Source organism: Aplidium turbinatum, chromosome 18 (genome assembly GCF_918807975.1).
Source record: "Aplidium turbinatum chromosome 18, kaAplTurb1.1, whole genome shotgun sequence".
In the NCBI taxonomy this organism is placed as follows: domain Eukaryota; kingdom Metazoa; phylum Chordata; class Ascidiacea; order Aplousobranchia; family Polyclinidae; genus Aplidium; species Aplidium turbinatum.
In genome coordinates, this window is record NC_137489.1 from 19,594,298 (window position 1) to 19,615,683 (window position 21,386).

The 21,386-nt window shown below is 38.0% G+C and overlaps 2 protein-coding genes across 2 annotated transcripts; both read right to left on the bottom strand.

Annotated features, from left to right (window-relative positions):
- Window positions 1-13,357: 13,357 nt before the first annotated feature.
- LOC145787307 (protein FAM219A-like) lies at window positions 13,358-16,624 on the bottom strand. The gene is made up of 5 exons (XM_082599028.1): window positions 16,523-16,624; window positions 15,966-16,003; window positions 14,885-15,019; window positions 14,551-14,622; window positions 13,358-13,655 (listed from the first exon to the last, which is right to left on the bottom strand). The coding sequence occupies exons 1-5, from the start codon at window positions 16,553-16,555 to the stop codon at window positions 13,448-13,450; spliced, it is 486 nt and encodes a 161-aa protein (XP_082455154.1). The 5' UTR covers window positions 16,556-16,624; the 3' UTR covers window positions 13,358-13,447.
- LOC145787306 (la-related protein 7-like) lies at window positions 16,625-20,581 on the bottom strand. Its single transcript, XM_082599027.1, has one exon. The coding sequence runs from the start codon at window positions 20,559-20,561 to the stop codon at window positions 18,726-18,728; it is 1,836 nt and encodes a 611-aa protein (XP_082455153.1). The 5' UTR covers window positions 20,562-20,581; the 3' UTR covers window positions 16,625-18,725.
- Window positions 20,582-21,386: the final 805 nt, after the last annotated feature.

The following is a 21,386-nucleotide window of genomic DNA, read 5'->3' on the forward strand; positions in this document are numbered from 1 at the left end:
AAAATGGACCATCTTGCCTTCATGTGCTGGTAATTTGGCCCACCATGGAAGGTAAGTTGGCCACGTGAGAAACATGTCCATCTACGGTATATTAAACAGTGGAAAAGTTTTCTTTCTCCCCAATTTTATTTTCTTTCTAATTATTTCTTGGTTTTATAGAGGCATACATACCGTACATAATTTATTCTATGTATGCATTCATGTATGGTTTATAATATAATCTACTATTAGGCTATAGGCTAATGCTGTATCTTACCTCAGTAAACTTTTTTTACATGAGTAGCCTACACCAAATAAGCTTTCGAAAATAACAAAGGTTGTATCAAACATCATGTAGTTGGAACGGCATGCCTTTATTCCTAACGATCTGGTCACCTTTAACGATACTGATAGGTAGGACCTTGTGTGCAATAGGCTACAAACCCCATTTTTGCATGGGTACCAATATCGGAACATTTTTTAATGTACGAGGTACGTTTTAGACCGTCGCTTGAGAAGTGGTTGATACACATATCCGCGATTGGTTGTCTTGATTAGGCTACCTAGCCTACTGTTAAGTATTACCATATGAGTTAGGAATAACTTGTGGCATAAAAACGATGTTAGGAAGTGTATTATTGTTATTGATCGCTTAATGCTGATGTAAAGCCGCGATTTACTTACTTTGGATACTTGATGATAGGCTACTTCAATCTTGCAAAAATACGTCATCGTATTAATTGGTCAATTATTATCATGCTATGTAATACCTCATGAAGGCAAGTTGGCCATGGTGGCCAACGTACCCACCCACGAAATGGGCCAACTTCCCTGCATGGCAACCACATTGCAAAAACTAAAATTTATGTCAAACTATCGAGCTTCTAACAACGGTTTCACAGTCAAAGTGAGCCTTAATAACCACTCTAGCGCTGCACTCACTAAATAATAACCTTTCTTATATAGTAAGAAAAAAATCACTCGACATCTAAAAAAATTCTAAAATCCAAAAATTTCAAAAATCATAATTTTTCATACAAAAATCGTGCTCACATGTTTATACTGCTTGCTAGAGCCTCCCAACCTGGTGATAAGATAGTTTTAACAGCACTTTCTCAGTATGCGTACGATACATAACAATAACTATTTTAGTTAAAAAATTATTTAGAGTGGGCCAACTTGCCTACTGGGCCAACTTACCTGAGTCTCCCCTACATTTTTTCTTCTTAGAAGCATAAAACGTCCGATAAGAAACGGTTCACAAGTCACAGCTTCAATTGCACCATAAAACTAGTCTATGGAAAATTTTTGCGATTTTTGCGAAATTACGATTTTTGCAACCTTTAATTCATCTGGAAAAACAGAGCTATTAAGATGAATACTTATTAGTTTAGAAAATAATTATTTTGAAAACATGACTAAATTTTTACTGATTTTAAAGTGGCCTGGATTTTTGACTGGCCTTGTAGGCACGTGCCTACTTTGCCTAATGGTTAATCCGGCACTGCTCGCACTAAAAAAAAGCCTTTGGTAGATTATTTCTGGTAGGCTAGTTTCGCATACTTGTTGCCTGAGAATTATTTCATCCAGCAGGTGCCGCTGAATGGAGAGCAGTCCTTAGAATGCATTGATCAGGCGCACACCCAGAGAGTCGAACCAGTGCCGCTTCATCTTGAAAGTTCTTAGATTACAAAGTCACGCGCTAACCAACTGAGCTATCGAGAAGAAAGCTGTAAGATAATCATCTTCACGCCAACCAGTCAATGAGGAACGTGGCGCTTTAGCACCCCCATATACATTGGTCGTGAAAAACACATGAAAAACACGTAAAATTCTGAGGAAACTCGTGTAATACACGTATATTTCTCGTGTTTTTACGAGCCAATGTTTATAGGGACGGAAGGACACCAATCTGAACAAAGCTTTGACGGGTCCAAATGTGCTAAAAGACTTGCACGAAATTTACGAAACATATCTAGGTTATCATTATCCCTTTTGTTGTGCTGGGAGTGGAGCACGAAGTTAGAAATTCCTCGTAAACGTGCGTCTGGCGTAAGTCCAGTGATAAACACAGCTAATTGCTCTTTATGCATAATGCCTATTGTGTTGTAAAGTGTAATATCATGTAGGCAGGGCCGGATTAAGGTTTTGATGGACCTGGGGCTATATGGTAATCTGAGGCCTATATTATATTTCATTCCCAGTGTTGTACGTTGACGGCGTCAACTTTTTGTTGACGCTGAGGCTAGCGCCGTCAATTTATTTTTTAGTTGACGGAAGTGATAGCGCCGTCAACTATTTGGCCGATTTTAAGCGTCAAGCGCTATGTGTCATTTTTTGTTTTCGTGGAAAATGTCGTTTCACAATCAGAGTTTCACGATGTATTTTGGCCATCGCGACTCATCCGAATTACCCGTTTTCGCGTTGGTTGGAATGGCTACCTGGAATATACAAGCGGAAGAAGTTCCCCAAATAGTGATCACTCATATCGTGAGCAGTATCGAGAACGAGGGATCAAAGAGAGAAAGAGGAAAATCAATGAATGTCATCGCGGAGGTTGAAGATACATTATTTTAAGAGCTCTATACCCTTGAAAACAGCGATGTTGGTGCAGTGGACCGCGTTAAAAGATTTATATATGCTAAACCAGGGGTGGGAAACCTTTTTAGTATTGCGGGCCACATAAAATGAGAAATAATACAGGCGGGCCACTAAAAAATTCGAAATTTTATTTACAGATAAAAAATGCAGCGAAGTAGACAATGATTTATTTCACTTTCACAGCCAGTGAGATGGCTGAAAGTTTTTATTTTTGGTGAGTCGTGTGATGTCTGCTGACACGGAAGATGTTGCAACTCTTATCTGCATCTCCACGTTTTTATCAGTCAGTCTGGAGCGAAGCCGATGGATTAACTAGTCACAGGCCATTCGCAATATACCGAGAATGTAGAGCCTACTCTTTTTTGAGCTGTTGTTTCAATATATTTTGGGTAAAGAAATTTTGACGCGGGCCACATGAAACAGTCACGCGGGCCGCAGGTTCCCCACATCATCATCATAATCCATCGTCGGTTTGTTCCCCACTAGTGGGGGGGGGCCGAAAATAATATTTTGGAGCATAGATTTTCCAGCCGGATGCCCTTACCTGACGCTAACCACAGTTATTGGCGGTGGGCCTAGCCTTTACTTAAAAAAGTATTTCCTGCTAGGCAGCAGGATTTCTAACAAGTTTTAGCCAACCAGTCGAGGTTGTTGCCCATGAGGTGGGACGTGGACCCACTTGTTAGTTTGGTGTGTGATAAGACCAGTGTTCCCCGAGACCCATGGTGTAACAATCCATGGCGACTGCCCAAGGTTCAAAGGTGCTACTTGTACCACACACTTACCCCACCCCTGTGCTAAACCATCACAGCACGCTTGGAACAGTGATCCCTTTCCGAGTAAACGCTTTCAAGACTTGTCCTTGAAATACAACACACGTACAATACCATTAAGCGCTACTGTGGAACGCATGTTTTCACTTGGAAAGGACATCATGCGTCCCAAACGCAGCAGATTGTCAGACAAACGTTTTGAAATGCTTGTTTTTCTACAAGTAAATAACTAATAAGCTAAGCAGCTCATTACAATACAGTCTCAAAACATAAAACCTGTTCTTTATTTATAGCCATAATTGTTAGCCTAAACTTGGTTGCAATGCTTCCGTTTTGTGAGACCCTGGCTAAAATAGCGCTAGAAATTAGCGCTGACGCCGTCAATTTCTTTAAGAGCTTACGCAATACTTTACGCGTAAAGTTTTTAGGCAATTTGCGCTGACGCCGTCAATTTATTTCATTGACGCGTACAACACTGTTCATTCTCCTTATTGTACCAATCACAATTAAAATGAAATAACAAAAACTATACCCGAACTGCAGTATTTACTTATTGAACACATTCAAATGACATGTTTTCTGGATTTAAACAAAGCAAAGCTGGTAATAACATCATGGGTGTCTATTTTTTTTCCAAAATTTTGTTTTCAATGCAGAGTAGAGCTGAGGAATGCAACCTTTTCTGGCCCAATGGATGAACGCAGTTGATTCTTTACTCTTTTAAGCACTGAAAATAAGCGCTCACCTGAACAATTAGAAATCATCAGACACAGATACATTCTTAGTAGGCTACAACAGATACGTTAGGAAATGCATACATAAACTCATTTTCATTGATAAATCTAAACATTGGAGTGTCTTTCCTGCATTCGCTGTTAAAATGGTGTTGTTTTAGCAGTGAAGAAAAATGAATCATCTCTCCAAGCAGTGATTATTCTAGAATTTAGATCATCTGGATACTTGTGAAGCAATGTTTTTGCACTCTCTTCAATGTTTCAGTTAGACATGGTGTTTAATTCCGCCAGAAACGACAATATTATTTTAAGACGATCGTATGCTGCAATTCGGGATTTCATACACAAAATAATTTGGGCAATGTTTGGCAAATGTGAGTTAACTATGAATCTGCTCGATGGATCAAGTGATGTGTCTTCAGATCCACCTTCGCTATCCAAGCATACTTTTCTTCTCTGCTTTCTTGAAATTTCTTCAATATGATGACAGTCACTACTCTACCCTTTTCTTCGAATTCTTGAAATTGGGATCTTAATGTTTGAACAAAGTCATGTAGATCATGAAGAAAATTTGTTGCCTTATTCAAAGTAGTTTTGCCATCCTGCAGTGCCCGACTAGTTTTATGAAACCGTTCTATTATGCACGACCATAACTCAATTAAATTAACGGTTATGTCTCGCACCTCCCTTGGAAATTAGCTGACGCGCCCTGGGGAGGCATGCCCCCTGGCTAAGAACCACTGGTTTACACAGTTAGCATATTCGTTGTATGATTCTCGTCCTTTATTCTTTAGATCATGCCCAGAAGCATGTCAGTTACTCTTAGTAAGTTGTTATCGGTGGGCCTATTTTCTTGGTGGGCCTGGGGCTGCAGCCCCATCAGCCCCCGCCTTAATCCGGCCCTGCATGTAGGCGGTGCTGTATTCGTAAAAAAAGCACAGGGTATAGCCTACTGTCAGATTTGCCAAAATGATAGATAATAGCCTACACAACTTGCAAAATACTAACTTAATCTTTATTCTACCATAACATGAATTATCAACATCAAAACTGGACGAGAGGTAAGCTACCAAATTGTTTATTTTTCTATGAATACATTCCAAACAGCCTTCCGAGAAGAATCTACATCTTTGTCCTTTTTACAAATTTGGGATCTAGCATCCTTAGCTGATCGGTGGTTTAGCAGCCAGGATCTTACATAATTTTTAGCGGTAAATTGAGCATTGAGGTGGACCAGCACAGCACAACAACATTGAGGTGGACCATTGCAATTAATAAACATCAAACAGCTCACAATATCAATGAGCAAAGATGCTCTTAACTTTGTAATAATTTTGTTCATTAAACTGAAACCACGTTCACATTCTGCTGTAGAACAAGATAAAGTTGAAATAGCTATTAAGAGAGACTTTAAATTATTGGGCACAATATCAATTTTTTTCACTAGTCTCTTAATCCTTGGATTGACTGTAGGCTATTTCATCAATGTCAAAGCGTTTACAAATTCTTCTCACCTATGCTTCTCCATGACGCAAATTAGCTTCTATCATTTTTTCAGGTTGCAAGTTAGCAATATCAACCAGTAGCTGACCATTGTCAGTGTCGGCATTAGTGCAAAGTCTCATTTGCATTCTGCTAACAATGCTCTGAATGAATTAATTCGCGTTAATTGGCACCATTTTAGAATTCTGTATCAGAGGAATATTTCTGAATATTAAATTATATTATCCTTCGCTGCTAAAGCCAACTGTATTTTTTCCCGGTTTTCGTTGAAACTCTCAATAATTCGTATTGTCCTTTTTATTAAAAGTTCGGCTCTAGGTAAAGTTGTACTTCGACACGGAAGTTCAATGGATAACATGGATATAATTCGTGCAGAGCATCATACATTAGGAATCAGTAAAGATAACATAGGCTGTTAGGCACAGCACTCTCTTTAGAAAACCAGAGGGTATAGGGGAAGGGAAAGTAATTTGATACGGAAGGTAATTTGATACACCCTTCTACAGAAATGTACAAAAAATATTAGTCAAAAATATTGTTATTAGGTGGAAGATTTGTGAAAATAATGCCTACAAAAATTTCGCCGTGCAGCTAACTCGTGCTTTTATGGCATAAAATTGTAAAAGTGTGTTTTTTGAGTATTTTCGTAAAAATTTTAACTCATGATAATTTTCGTCTGGAAACTTAACGAAAAGTTCCTGAATGATGAAACCAAACTCATTTGACAGTTCATTGATAAGGCTTCAAGGGCATGCCACTTTTTTTCTGCAATGTGCATCCAAGCATACAAAAATCAGAATTTTATAACTTTTTTTGAAAAAAGGTAAATTGATACATGTGGAGAAGGTAAATTGATACATTATATTAAGTTCTTTTTTGTGACTGTAATAACTGTTGTCATTGATTTAGTTGATTTAAATAAGTTATTCTTTATTAACAAGACCTGCTACTTTGGGAAACAACTATTATATAGGCTTTCGTCGGCCTACACGCTATCTGCTGTAAAAAAAATGAGAAAAGCGCAAAGCACCCCCTTGAATAAGAACTCCAACCAATCATCCTTCCCATCTCCATCCCGCTGCAGAAGCTTCGCCGCACACATAGGTCTCAACAGTCATCCTTGCACCCAAGCACGCCAACCACATATTAAATTTTCATTTATTGCTTTGCTGTCAAAGGGGATTTCTGTATTAGTTTTACTGTATTAAATTACCTTCCGGGTGTATCAATTAACCTTCCGTGGAAGGTAAATTGATACATTTGAGTGACGTTTTTAAAATTTCAATTAAAAAAAAAGTAACAAACATAGAAAAGTGAAAATGTTTTTAAAAAGTGTGTAAGGGATCAGACTTTCATTTCAGCTTAAAATCAATAGTTTGTGTCACGTAATTTTCAGTTAATAGGCAAAAATGTTAAAAGTGGATCAAAGTACCTTCCCTTTTAGTTGCTCGAAAAAGCAGAGGGTATACACTATACAGCACTGTATTAAGTTATTCTTTTTATTTCAAATGTTTTCTTTTTTTTCTGAATCGATGAGGGCCGCGAAAACGCGCCGTGCCAAATTTCTCAACTCAATAACTTACTTCGGTCACAAGCACGTTTTAACGTTTTGTCGCTTCTACCATTTTCTCCACCTTTGCTATGTTGACGTGTATTGTTTTTGATATGATGGTCAGAAATAAAAAACAACTGAACAATGGTCAAGGAGCGCGGTTCAGAAACACTGCTCGAGACTGTAGAGCATATGTTCAAAGCCTCCACACTGGGCTGTGCCAAAAAATGGAGAGGTTCATGGATTTTTCCTCAACTTTCTGAAAAGTTGTAGTGGACTTTTACAAACTCAAACGTGAAAAAAAAGAAAATAATGACGTCACACGGTCGCGCTGAGCGTTTCTATGGTTACCAGTATCAATTTTCACAAAAATTATCATATTTCGAAAACCACTGAAGGTAAAAAGAGGAACGTTACATCAAAAGCTGCAGAAGTGGCATGTTTATATCTGCTCTAAAAACACTTTTTATTCTAGGACTACTTGAAAAATATTTATAAGCAAAAAACTCAATTTTACTATTTTTTTGTAGTAGGGGAGATGCAGGACCTATTAGACATTTTTTTCTTTTTTGTTCTCATTTCTTCAGCTTATATCAAAATAAGACAAAATTTTTAGAGAATACGGCCAAGGTCAATGTTTATTGACTGTGTAAATATCTTGACAACCGAATTTATTTTTGTGAGGTTAAAGCTTATACAAACTTTTTTGAAGAGTGAATAATCTGTCCTGCCTCTGAAAGACCTAGTGTACACAAGCAAACATTGAAATACAAAACATGTTTTTTTTTACTTTCATTGCAAAAACAAGCACATAAAAATGTGAAATAATAATACTTAGTGTCTCTAAACATTTTAATTGCCAAATTAAGATCAATTAGCGTTACATCAATAGCTCTTAACTGTGTAAGAGGCGTCTTCATAAGGGGGTGTTAAACTTTTCTCTGCCACGGCCAAAATTCATTACTTTTGTTGAAATGACTTTTGGAGCTTACATGTAATATAATGTTGCTAGAAAAGTAAGCTTTATTTTTCAAACGTACAAAAGTTAATTCTTCAAGTGCCTTAACTGATTGTAGGCTATATAGGTCTTGGACGTTACTGTTTAATAGGTTCTTCAAGACTTCATTTCAAAGGTGTGAAAGAAAAGCTTGGAAGTTTGGCGACATCATCAGAGCAGGTTACTAAAAAAGCCATTGCCGTTGTTGATTATAACTGGAGTTGAGGTGACAAATACCAAAGACACATTTTCGAAGTATTGCTTCATGTAAACTCTTTATGGACAGACATAAAACGAAAAACATAGTTGTCAGTGCTAAAATCTTGCAATTTCAAGCAATTGCAATATGTCTGTCAATAAAGAGTCCTTCAAAATGGGTACTGGTAACCATAGAAACGCCCAGCGCGACCGTGTGACGTCATTATTTTCAATTTTTTTTTCACGATTGTGTTTGTAAAAGTTCACTACAACTTTTCAAAAAGTTAAAGAAAAATCCATGAACATCGCCATTTTTTGGCACAGCCTACTCCACACGTGTTCGAAACTGCTAGGATTAAGCTCTCTCGGTTAGAGGAAAAGATTCTCACTATCGATCAATCAAAACTGGTTGCTAGCTCGCCACCACTGAATGAGCATAAAACATTTGGTAAAAACTTTGGTTGTCGCTTACTTACCTTTCATTACAGATTAAACACCACAATCGTAATTTAATGAAACAATAATATTGAAAGTATTGTGTCAGAGCTGGATTACAATAACGACAATGTGTAAGTGACGTCACAGTATAATATAGGGGTGTGTCATTGCAAGGGAAGGCCAAACAATATTGTGACAAGTAAACACAAACTCAAGGTGGTTGCTTATTGCAACACAGTCAGCACCACCAACAAACTGGATCAGTGGGAACGACAACAGCCGCTGCCTTGTTGTTGCGGAGGACATGGACAGTAGGGTGGCCCTTAAAATTGAAATTTTGAAAAGTCATGCTCCAATGGTCTAATTCTTTTCCTATGCCTGAAAAAATGATTTTGTGAAAGTTTGAAGTGATTTGAACAAAGTTTAGAACTTGCACATCGACGTTGAAGTTTTAGGGGGGTATCGCAGCATATCGCAAGGGGGGCAAAAATGCTAAATCGGCCATATCTTTTCTTCTACACAGCCTAAAATCATGTTTGACCACTCAAAATTTGTAGAATGATTATGGTTATTCACTGGACTTACATAGAATAGCTTTTAATTTTGTTTAAAACCACAAATTTAGCAGAAAATGAAAAAAAACTAATTTTTTAGCAAAGTTTTGCTTAAACGGTTGGATATTTCTGTTTATATGGGATAATTAGGAATTTCTCAGAAGTGAATTACATGTGCTGAGAGCTTTTGAACATCTAATTTCAAACCTACTATAGTTGTTGTTGTTGTAATGCTTTTACTCCTCTTTCAAAACACTCTAAAATGTCTACTGTCTAGCTACAGTTAACTTGTCTCCTGAAAAGATTCACATTTTTTTCTATTTAATTGCGAGGTAAATGTATATAAGGTAAAAATTTACGCCAAACTGATTTATTTCTATACTTCTAACACATTTAATGTACTGATACCAGTAACGACAATACAGCAATACAAAGCGATCTTTAAAAAGACAAATGATTGAAAAAGAACGGCAATTCAATGTGAGAAAGACGCTATTGCAACTTCCAGCAAAGTAGATTGGAATTATCTTCTAGCGGCAGCGATACAGACTCAACATGTGATCATGATCAAGCGCTGTGCAAGAGGCAAGCTTTCCGAAACAATGCAGAGCAACCAAGAATGTTTTAACTCCGCAATTAGCTATGGCTCTCGACAGGATAAAAGTAACTGACAGATGTGCTGCTTACGTTTTGACCGAAACAGTTCGTTCAATTGGTCAAGACCCAACAGAATTCAACATTAATCGTACTTCTATTCAACGATTACGCAAACGTCACCGGAAGTCAATTGCAGGATCTCTGAAAGTTGAATTTCATGCTGATTGTCTTTTAGTGGTTCGCTGGGATGGTAAACTGCTTCGAGATTTGACAACCAGAAAGCATGTTGATCACTTGCCAATTATTGTTACTGGCAATGGTGTGTCTCAACTGCTAGAAGTAGCAAAATTGCCAAATGGTACAGGATTACAACAAGCAAAAGCTGTAGTAAAAGCTCTTGATGATTGGGATCTAACAGATACAGTTGCTGCTATATCTTTCGATACTACAGCTTCCAACACAGGAAGAAATCAAGGCGCATGTGTCATGATCGAACAAGAGTTACAAAAAGATCTTCTGCATTTGGCGTGCCACCACCACATTCTGGAATTGCTTGCGCAAACAGCCTTCACCACAATTATGGGGAGCACAGCAGCACCTGAAGTGCTACTCTTCAAACGATTTCAGTCTCAATGAGAACTTTTGGATAAGACATGGTTTACCTCGATAGTGACAGAAAATGAAGGCATAGCTAAAACAGTTATAGATTCGGATCTTATTGCTTGGGCTGAAAAATCATTGAAAGAAAAGATCTTCGTGACGATTATAGAGAATTTATTGAACTCTCATTAATTTTTATGGGAGTTACTCCTCCAAGAGGTTTTCATTTCATGGCTCCTGGTCCAATGCATCATGCTAGGTGGATGTCCGAAGTTTTTGCACTCATTAAAGGTTTGGATTTTTCATCAACAGTTCAAACTTACAGTGAAAGAATGCAATGGGGTTCTGCAGATGTGCATTTTTGCTGTGAAGATCTATCTTAAAGCATGGATAGAAGCTCCTCTTTCAGCTGCAGCCCCAAACAATGATATCAAGCTGTTCAAGTCTAGCATATGCTAGCATCAACATTCAACAGTGCAGTATCCAAAGCTGTATTGTCCAAGTTTTGTTCCCATCTGTGGCATCTATCCGAAGAACTTGTGGCCCTTGCCTTCTTCGATATATCTGTGCCTGCCAACACCAAGAGTCCAAGAGACTTATGGTTCAAGCTATCAAAGACCACAACGAGACAGAAGATGCCCCAAAACGACAAATGATTAATCCTTCAACAACTACTCCATTCGAGTTACTTGATCTTGTCACCAGAGGATCTTTATCGCTGTTACAAAAGCTTGGCATTTCAACTAAGTTCATGGAAGTTGATCCACAAACTTGGCCACTACGTGATGATTTTCATAAGGCATTACAAACGGTTCACACACTTACTGTCACAAATGATCATGCAGAGCGAGGAGTGGCACTCATTGAAGAGTACAATCGCATCCTCTCTCATAGTGAAGAGCAGACGCAATATCTGCTAGTGGTTTCTGAACATCGGAAACAATTTCCAAACTGCAAAAAATCTACTCTCACTCAGTAACTAAGAACATGTTTGTGTAAACTCTATTTGTATTTATCTGCGACGGTTTGACAATGTTTTGCCTTGAATTTACAATTCTTAGAGCTCTCTGTTTTGTGATTTTGCTAATTTTGAACTTTAAAACTATCGAAAATATCAAACCAATTAAAATATTCTGCAAAACAGTAAATTATGGCAATTTTTTTCACTTTCTTATAAGTTAATGGTTTTGAACAAAATTAAAAGCTGTATTTTGTAACTCCAGTGAATAACCATAATCATTCTACAAATTTTGAGTGGTTGAACATGATTTTAGGCTGTGTAGAAGAAAAGATATGGCCGATTTAACGTTTTTGCCCCCTCGCGATATGTTGCAATACCCCCCTAAAACTTCAACGTCGATGTGCAAGTTCTAAACTTTGTTCAAATCACTTCAAACTTTCACAAAATCATTATTTCAGGCATAGGAAAAGAATTAGACAATTGGAGTTAAAAAATTTGCAAAAAAAAAATTTAGGTCCATATAAGGGCCACCCTAATGGACAGATATATGGGAGGCAGTGCTATACAAAGTACAGAACATGTAAAAACAATTACGAAATTGATCAATACTCTTCATTATATGCAACGGCTCGGAAGTGAAAACAGAAGAAAACAGTCGAAAACCTTGGTAACTCCCCGACTGCTACATCGGTGCCATGCATAACCGAAGTTGCTATGACGTGGCAGCCACCGATTGGTGCACCTTTCCTCACAATCCACTTCACAAAATACTTTAATAGCGCAGGAGAAGATACCATGCAATCTCACAACGTGACGCTATGATGATGTCACAGTAGTCACAATTAAGAAGATAGACCTCGTAAGTGTCTAGTTGGAAGAAAGCGAGAGGGTAAACTGGAGCGGTTGACTCCCCTTCCAAGCTACTGCATTTCGCTTAAATCGGCGACGCAAAATATGGTCAAGTTACGTGAATTGAAGATGCAACAAAATGTGTAGAAAAGTTCATACTTGCGATGTGAGGATAACGCAAGCATAGTGACACAACTCCAACGCAACAGCAGCAAAGAAGCCAACGGCATTAAATCTGGCTGCAGCGAACTTTCATAGTTCCAACCACAAATGCCAGTCGGCAAAAGTTCAACAGAATAATGTACAGAAAGATCGAGCTACAAAAGCACAGGCGTGGACAGCAACTGCTCCTTGGATAACCACGTGGCTTCCCAGCTCACGGTGAGTTTGGAAAGCGAGACAAAAGTAGGATGCGTCGTGTTGTATGACAGCTCAGTCAACGTTTTCAGTGGACAATTTTGAGTCTTTACATTCTGTATGCCAAATAGCTAGTATGTCGTCATAATAACATGGAGAGAGTTGCTGTCTTGATCAGCTCACATAAAGTTTGCTCTTGGTCGCCCTCTTGTAGCTTAGTATCGTGAACGATAAAAGAATGAGAGTAAATGTTCTATGCTCACACAAGACACACAAGCGTCGGTAGCAATTCCAAGAGGCTTGATCAACGGGATACGATTCATCGCGATTATATCGACACAGAATAGAAAAAGTATTTTCGAAAGGCAAGAAGCAGATGCCAAGTTAGTGGCGCTTTGGAGCGCGTTGATCAGCTACGTGCGGCAAGCTGGTTGGTGGTGAAGTACAGAGACCGCTTTGTTAAAATGGGGTTTGCATAACAACTACATCTTCCACAACACTTATTCTCACACGCATTGACGGATTCACGGTTTAACAACAAATAAGAAATCTCAATTTCAGTGAAGATAGTGCTTTGTACAAACAATAAATTGCTATAAATATAACATTACAAAACAGTCGACAAAAACACAACAACACGACAGGATGAAGCAGGGATGGATCGGGAAATTCAAAAGCGTTGATTGATGGGATGGTGAAGAAATTCACATAAAATTTATTCACTTTGACACTGATTCATTGAAGTTGAAGCCACTCATTGTATCACACAGGAAACATTAAGTGCGTTGCAGCATGTACAAGTCCTGCCGCTCCGGAAGTCGCTGGGAGGGATCAAATCAAGTTCCTCATCATCCGGCATCTCATCCAGTTGGAAGCCATCCTTAGCCAGTTGCCTGGAAAGCTGTTTGTTAACCTGGTAGGCGCTGCGGGCGTGTTTATGGGAGAGGAAGAGTTCATCCTCACTGAATAAGCCACAAAACATGAAAGGTCAGCGAGTGGTTCCACCAACCACAACAAACTTTAACTTCATGCGCATTCCAACTATATACATCATCAACCACTATACATCAACATAAATTATTTCAAAAGGAATGAATGCAAGATAACACCATCCTGGGTCCGACGCCAACCCTGACACGAAATGACGAGAAAATAAAAACTTTAACGTGGTTCTGTAACTTTTGTTGGTTAAAAATAGAACGATTTCAAAAAGTACAGATATTTCTACAAGAACTTCCTTGTCTCGCGCTGTGTAAACATCCGACGTGACATGCGCTGCAGCAACAAGATGCCTTCAATGGGAGTTAAATATTTTTGGTGACATTCTGCCTCCATCTATTTCAAAATGTTTCTTTGTGAAAGGCACCGGCATTTTCAGATACAGGTTCAATGAAATGAAATATTAAGCTATTTTGTGTGCTCTGCCCCAACAGAAACTTGTGATGATTCCACAAAACCTTGGAATTTTTGTTACAAATTCATTACAAAAACTAAAGGTTTATTGAAGATTCAAAATTAAAGATCTATCTTGTTTTGATGTTTAAAGGTTTTCAATAGAGAAATATTGTTTTCGTTGTTTGAAAACAATGAGAATGTTTCGAATGGAGTTTCTACGTGAAACGTTTCGTTTCAATGTTTCAGTCGCATACAATTCATTTATAAAAGTATACAGAAGTTGAATAGTATAGAATACAGAAGTTGCCTGCATTGGCACCTGGGGACAGGTAACATTTGAGGTAAAAGTCCAAGTGTTTTGAGCAGTGCTGTTCACAGTCCAATTTCTCCACACACAATTACTTTCACTAAACAGAGGTTTCACAGGTGGCTATCAAACTAACATGTTATGGGAAGTCTCACCTGTCAGACTCCAGTTGTACGAGTGGAGAGCTTTCCAGCTTCTGGTATCCGCCTGACTTAGGGATTTGCAGCCTACGCAGGAAAACACAATCAGCGAGATATTAGATTAATATCAAATTATATCAACACCACATCTCCTACGTAGCGCAGCGTGTGGAGAATGGAGATGACATACACATTACACATTCGAGTTTTCTGCAACTAGTCTAACATATCACCACTCCGATGAAAGATCAACTGAATGACCGCGACGAGTCAATATAACATTCATACTTGATTGAAAACAACAGACAAACCAACAAATCTTATAGTGAAAGTTAGTCATACAAGTTACCTCGTTGCAGACAGCAACGATGACTTCTTAGGAGCACTGGTGATTACCAGACGCTGTGAAGAGTTGGGTGGGCTACTCTTTCTCATCCGATCCCGCTGCTTGACCAGCTTAACCTGCAAGCTCGAAGGGGAGTACCTGGGACAACACAAATGCTGCACAAACCTCCACACTGGGATAGCGGAACCTGTCACGGGATCAGCTGACACCACTGGACATCTTATCAAATGTTTGATTGAATATATAATTCACTTGGTATATGTGACATTGAGAACCTCACTTGTCTGACGCGAGGTCATTTTGTTTTGGTTTTGTAGCGGCACTATTTAAAGATGGGCCACCCATATATAGCTGCAGTAGTGCAACAACATCCCGAGCACGGTAGCGGTGGGGATAAACAGAGAACGGCGTCTATATTCTTCGTAGTAGTTTATCGCGATTGCACAAGCACAAGCCAACTTAACACATTGGAACAAAAGAGAGTAAGACTGGTCTGACGAAATTAAGCCAACAATGGAATGCAAAACTGATTGAAATCAATCTTGAAACTGAAGCACATAATGAGAGTTTCTACAGTTGGAGCCTACTGCTCATCTTGAAAACTATTGAAACTACTTTTCTACATTCGACTGCAAGTTGAAACTTCTTGAAACATGTAACAAACTTACATATTGAAAACCAACTCAACATCGAAACCTACATACCAAGAGTTAAGACTCTCAGTAGTTTTCATACTAGTATTTAAGAGGCGGGACGTTGCAGCTAAAGAACTAGCGTTTAGATTACAAATATGGCCCAGACTTATTGATTACACACAGCACATAACAGACCAACAACGCAGATAGATGTAAAATCATGTGAATGCAACGTAATGCGAGCACGCACGCTGTGAAATTCCAGCCTGAGGATTTGTAGGTAGGGAAAAAATTATAAGCCTGAATGGCCACACGAATTTCAGAACCAACTATGAAAAGGCGTTCGCAGAGCCCGCAGGAGCCACAGTCTTAAAGAAAACATAAAAATATGAATATCGTGCAATAACAAGATAACAAAAACATAGTCACAAGTGTACTATATAACTTACTTTGCGGCCAGAGGTTGGTTTTCATTGCCCGAGTCACCCTGCAATGAACTAGTGATGAAGAAAGGTAATTGATTGCAATTATGCTGTGATTACATGTGTGCATGAAATAAATTGCGATCATATCATAACTACGTAGAGCACACGAGAGAAACGCAACGACTTCTAAGTGTTTGGAACAATCCAGAAATATAAAATAACAATCAACCGTCGCAGCAACTTCAGTGTTCCGATAAGAGGCTGGTGCTGCACAATTCATAAAGCAAATGGGCTTCAATGTATAAACTTTTAGTAGAGGCCACTTACAAATGATCAGAATACAAAATAGATATTTCACATATATATATACTTTCTAGAATTGCTGTCCAATTCAAACAATTAAATTAGTTTTCAGCAACTTCACAGACCCACTAAAACGTATAACAAAAGAACTAGACACACTGTTTAGACAAATTAATTTTTTTTCACAAGACAAGTTAATAACTCATACTAGCCTACTCTTTCAATTTGACATGTGAAATTCAGCTACGTTTTCAAACAATTTCAGTTTATAAAGATACCTTGCTGATAGAATCATAAACGATTCCACTCATTGTGGCCACGTCACTTGAATAAAAGTCTTCGATCCATCATTGCACCAACTACAAAGTTTCTTACACAGCTCTTCAAACCAAAAGTAAACTTAAACAATTAAAAAATGAAGTACGATTGGGGTAACATGCGAAGTATCAACATTACGGTAAATTGAGACAGTTTACTGAACATGTCCTTTTTGACGAGCTTAATGGTTGCACTAACAAATACAATGAAACACAAAATTTAATGCAAACAATTTTTAAGTCAACCCAGTCAGTTTTAACACAAAATGAATATACTTCCACTTAAGATTGCCATGTTGCTTTTAATAATAGCAGACTTGTTACATGTCCAACGTTGTCATAAATTCATAAAAAGCCAGGTACAGTAGTTATTGCACGGTCTCCCACAAACATATCTGAAGAGACATTCTGGCACAGTCGTTGTTCCTTGAAATGGTTCATCATTAAACAATACGACTGCTTTTCACCATAGACAATGTTTTGACCTGCGCAACCATTTCATTGTCAAATAATGATGAAAAGACATGGTAATTTTTTGGAAGCAGCATTAACCATTTAATCAAGAAGTTACACAAACTAAAATCCAACAGCAGCCTTCATATATTACTGCAGCATTATTACCATAACATTCCTTAATGTTTATCATATATATTCTGTGTGCAGTAATTCCAAGCATGGGGTTGTAAGATCTTGACAACAAAATTCCATAATAGGTTTATGTATAACGTTTGTTTCAGTTTTTCAAATGACAGGATATGTTAACGATGCAACTGTTACAGTAATGGCAGTGGATGGGAGATGGCACAGACATGTGCTGCACAAGAAAGATCAGGACTAAGTCAATAGTGTTATGAAGCGACAAGTGAAAGGAGACAAAAAAGTGGAGTTATATTTCTAATTGAGTGTGAAGACCTTTTCTGAATAAATTTCTTATAACATTCCAAAAAGCTCTGTTCAAACAACATATATACAGATGTTCCAGCACAGAAAAAAGCTGGAACTTACAAAAGGGTGCAGGAAGGAGATTAGAACATCCAGAAGTGGTCTACCTGTGGCTGGGTATACCTCCCACGAGACAAGTCGAGGCGAGTTTTGTTCATTGATCACATCTTGCCTTGTGCAATTGTTTGTGCAATTGTTTACCATTGTTGATTTTCTATCAAAACAATGCGATTCTCGAAAAATGATGATGAAAGTTCAACACTGGCAAACAAAAATAAATGCACAGGGCAAGATTATGCTCAATGTATGACATAGAAATCATGCCAAATAGTCAACCTTGAGATGGCATTTTAACAGGGCGGCCACAGTCAAGTGTCTCGTGCTAAGTCAGCCACGCCAAAATATTGTGTTTCCTGCAAGATGAGTGACTGTTTGTGGGCAGGGTAGGTAGAATGACCTGTGTGCAGCATGGTAACAAAGCACTTGCTGTGCAAGTATGCAGGAAGAAACCAGACAGACATTAACAATATAAGACAGACATTAACAGTACACAATGCTTTAAAGCAGATTTAACACATGGCTTCTCGAACGGTATTGCAGCAAAATCTCACCAATCTTTGGCTAATCAATCTAACTTTCCTGACAATAATTAATCACCTTAGTTTAAAAAGTGGCGTATCCTTGAAGATTACCCTCCTAGCCTTTACCACCAATCAAACATCTATCTGTGATGGTAATTTAAGAGATTTAAAGGTGTACAACATAACAAATAGCATAAAGCCTCAGTCATGATGGTATGCAAACATCAAAGAAAACGGTTTTGAAACTTGGCAATGATTTTGGACACCGCATTATTCCCAGTCCAAAACATACATTGGCTTTGACATAAACATAAAATAATAATGTCTTGATCGCACGGTATCACTTCTACCTCAAACGCATCAAATATAGCCCAAATAAATAGCCTAGTATTATGTAGAAACCTTTGAAATGGTCAAAACCAAACAGGATGATCAACACTGTTTTAGAGCACATTAATCACACAACAAATTCAAAAAATGTAAACTGATATGATTTGTGCTCTGTGCCTTTGTTTTTTTTAATTGAAAGGCAAACTTATATATTTGAAATTCTAAAACACAGTAACTGAAGTTGAGTTACCAAAATTTCACAAAAAGATCTAAAGTTTAGGCAGAAGACAATAAATGAAAACAGCATGTATTTAAAAGTCTATGTTAAATTTGATATGTCTTTTACTTGCAAGATCAGTTCTATGCTCGGCTTGTAAAATTAATTTGTCTTTACCACTAGTTTTTTTTCTTTCACGACTTCGCTTTTGTTGCCTCAAAAGCAACAATGAATCCCAATAACTTTCTTCCTCAACACCAGTCAATAAGCGCAAACCAAATTTCTTTTCTTCCATAATGGCAAGTTGCGCAGTTGAAGTGTCCTTGAATCTGACGAAACCATGACTTGATCCTTCTTTCACATCCACATACGCTACACCGCCATATTGTGAAAAGTAACTTTTAATTTTTTTGTGGTTAGGCAAAGGAGTAAAAGCACTCTTAACTGAACAAGATGTGCTTGGTGATAAACTTGACAATGATGCAATGACTCCAGGAACAAAGACTGGTGCAGTGTGAAAGGAAGAAGGTGTTTGATTGTTCTTGTTAAAAGTACAAACAGCAGACTCTTTTTCTTCTTGGTCTTCAGCAACATCATCATTTAACGCAATATGCCGTTTAATGTACCCAGACGTTGGTTCAGAGTCAGTTGTTGACCATTTCTGTAAAACACTCTTCAATTTTCCAAAGTTTTCTCTTTGTTGTCGCAAGTAGCCACGCTTTAACTCCATCCATTCTAATTTTGTATAAGCATGGAGATTGATTTGGTTGTTTTTTCCTCCATTTGGTCTGCTTGTGCCAATACGGTGCCTCCGTTTCCGATTATGTTTAGTGCTTTGCTTTCCTTGATTTAGCAGAGGAGGATGTGGTTTCTGCTTGACACAAACAATTTCGGACTTAATTTTAGGCGTGTCTTGTTTTGAGACCTTGCTTGATGACAAATCTTCACTCTCACTAAAAGTACTGAGTGGTTTGGAAGCCATACGTTTCCTGTTATTTTTGTGCACACAAGTTATTTTGCTTTTGATTAAAGGCAAGTGGTTAGTAGCCATTGAGGTCACAATAGAATCTTCACCATTGGCAAAGTGGTGGCCGTTGTTTTCTTCAGACTGGTGGTTAATGAAAGAAGTCGATGCACGTGTATCAACTGGCTGACATGTTGGAGGCATGCCAATAGAAGAAGGAAGCTCTGAAATCTTGGTGCCACTATTAGTTAAAACTGTGGATACATCACATGCAACATGATTAGATGTTACATGAGACAATAAGTTCAATTCAATATTCCGATTTGAAATACACTTACTTTGAGTGATACATTCCAGGCTCTGTCTGGTGGTGCATGTAATGTCAGATGATTTTGTTAAAACTGATGGTAACTTTGGAAAAAAGTTTTTAGGTGGCGAGTTTATTACAGAGCAAGCTAAAATAGCATCTTCAGCACGTGCAAACTCAATAAATGCAAAACCTTTGATAGAACCAGATTTGTAATGTGGCAAAGCTATATAATTCACTTGACCAAGTTTGCGACATACTTCTTTTAACCAGTGCACAGTTGCCTGTGAAGGTAATGATTCAACAAAAATAGTGCAGTGATCAACATCAATTGGTGGCCCCTCAATTGTGCTCAGTGTTCGCTGCACCATTTTTCCATCTTCAGAAAGCTGGAGAAATTGAATGTTTTTGACAGCTTTTTGCACGAGGCATTCTGTTGCATTCATTTCTTTTAAAGAATTAAAAGAAAGAAGGACAGATATTGGCACAAATCCCCTTCCATTAGGACCAATGCATTCTAACAAATACTTATCTCGATACAAGTTGGCATTGCTGAAATAAAATTTGATCTGTTCTGCAATGTCACGAAGCAACTTTTTTGTTCTTTTTCGTTTTTTAAGATATTTTTCAGATACTAAATGCAATGATGTATCAGACATGACAACATTGAATGCAGAAGGAAAACTGTACTGTCAATATATATATTCAATTTCCCTACTTACAAACGTATCAACCTGAAATGAAAGTAGAAAAATAGTCATTATAAGCTACGACAGAAGTGGAAAACATCCTTGTCATCGCGAGTCAAAAAAATTTCTATTTTAACTAGAGATGTATCGACATATCGGTGATATTCGCCATTTGTTTAGTACCGATATTGGCAAAATTTGGCAGATTCAAAATTTTGCTGCGGATTTCCTACAGAAGCAAAGATATAGATTTTTTAAAGTAGTAACTAACGTCACATTGATGTAGAAAAATAACAACATGTTCATATTGTTCAAAGTTTTGATAACTCACACTCCCATGACTTCTTGAGCGCACCATTTGGCATTGGTTGCCTGCAGTGATTCTTTCACTCAAACAAAGTGTTTTGTTTCAGCAGTTTTGCGAGGTTCGATTCTTAAGTTGTGAAGGAGACTCATTTTCTCCAATATTTATCATTTGTGTTTCTTTTTTACTCTCAGCAGAGTATAAAACTTGTAAAAGTTTTTCATCCATACGGCGTTACCATAGGCGTCGAAATAGGGTAGGCGACGCCCACTCGGTCGTGAAACGAGGGTGGGCAAAATATGTTTCGCCCACCCTGTTTTCATGACACTGAAGTGTTCGTTATATACAATTATTATTTCCGTTTTTCTTAAACGCTGGATTATCCAACCAACTGCAGTTTTACGCTATGTCTCTCGCTAAGTATCCAAAAGAACAAAGCAATTCCGCAACAACGCTGCGTGGAAAATTTAAAAAGAGGGGCACTCACTGCA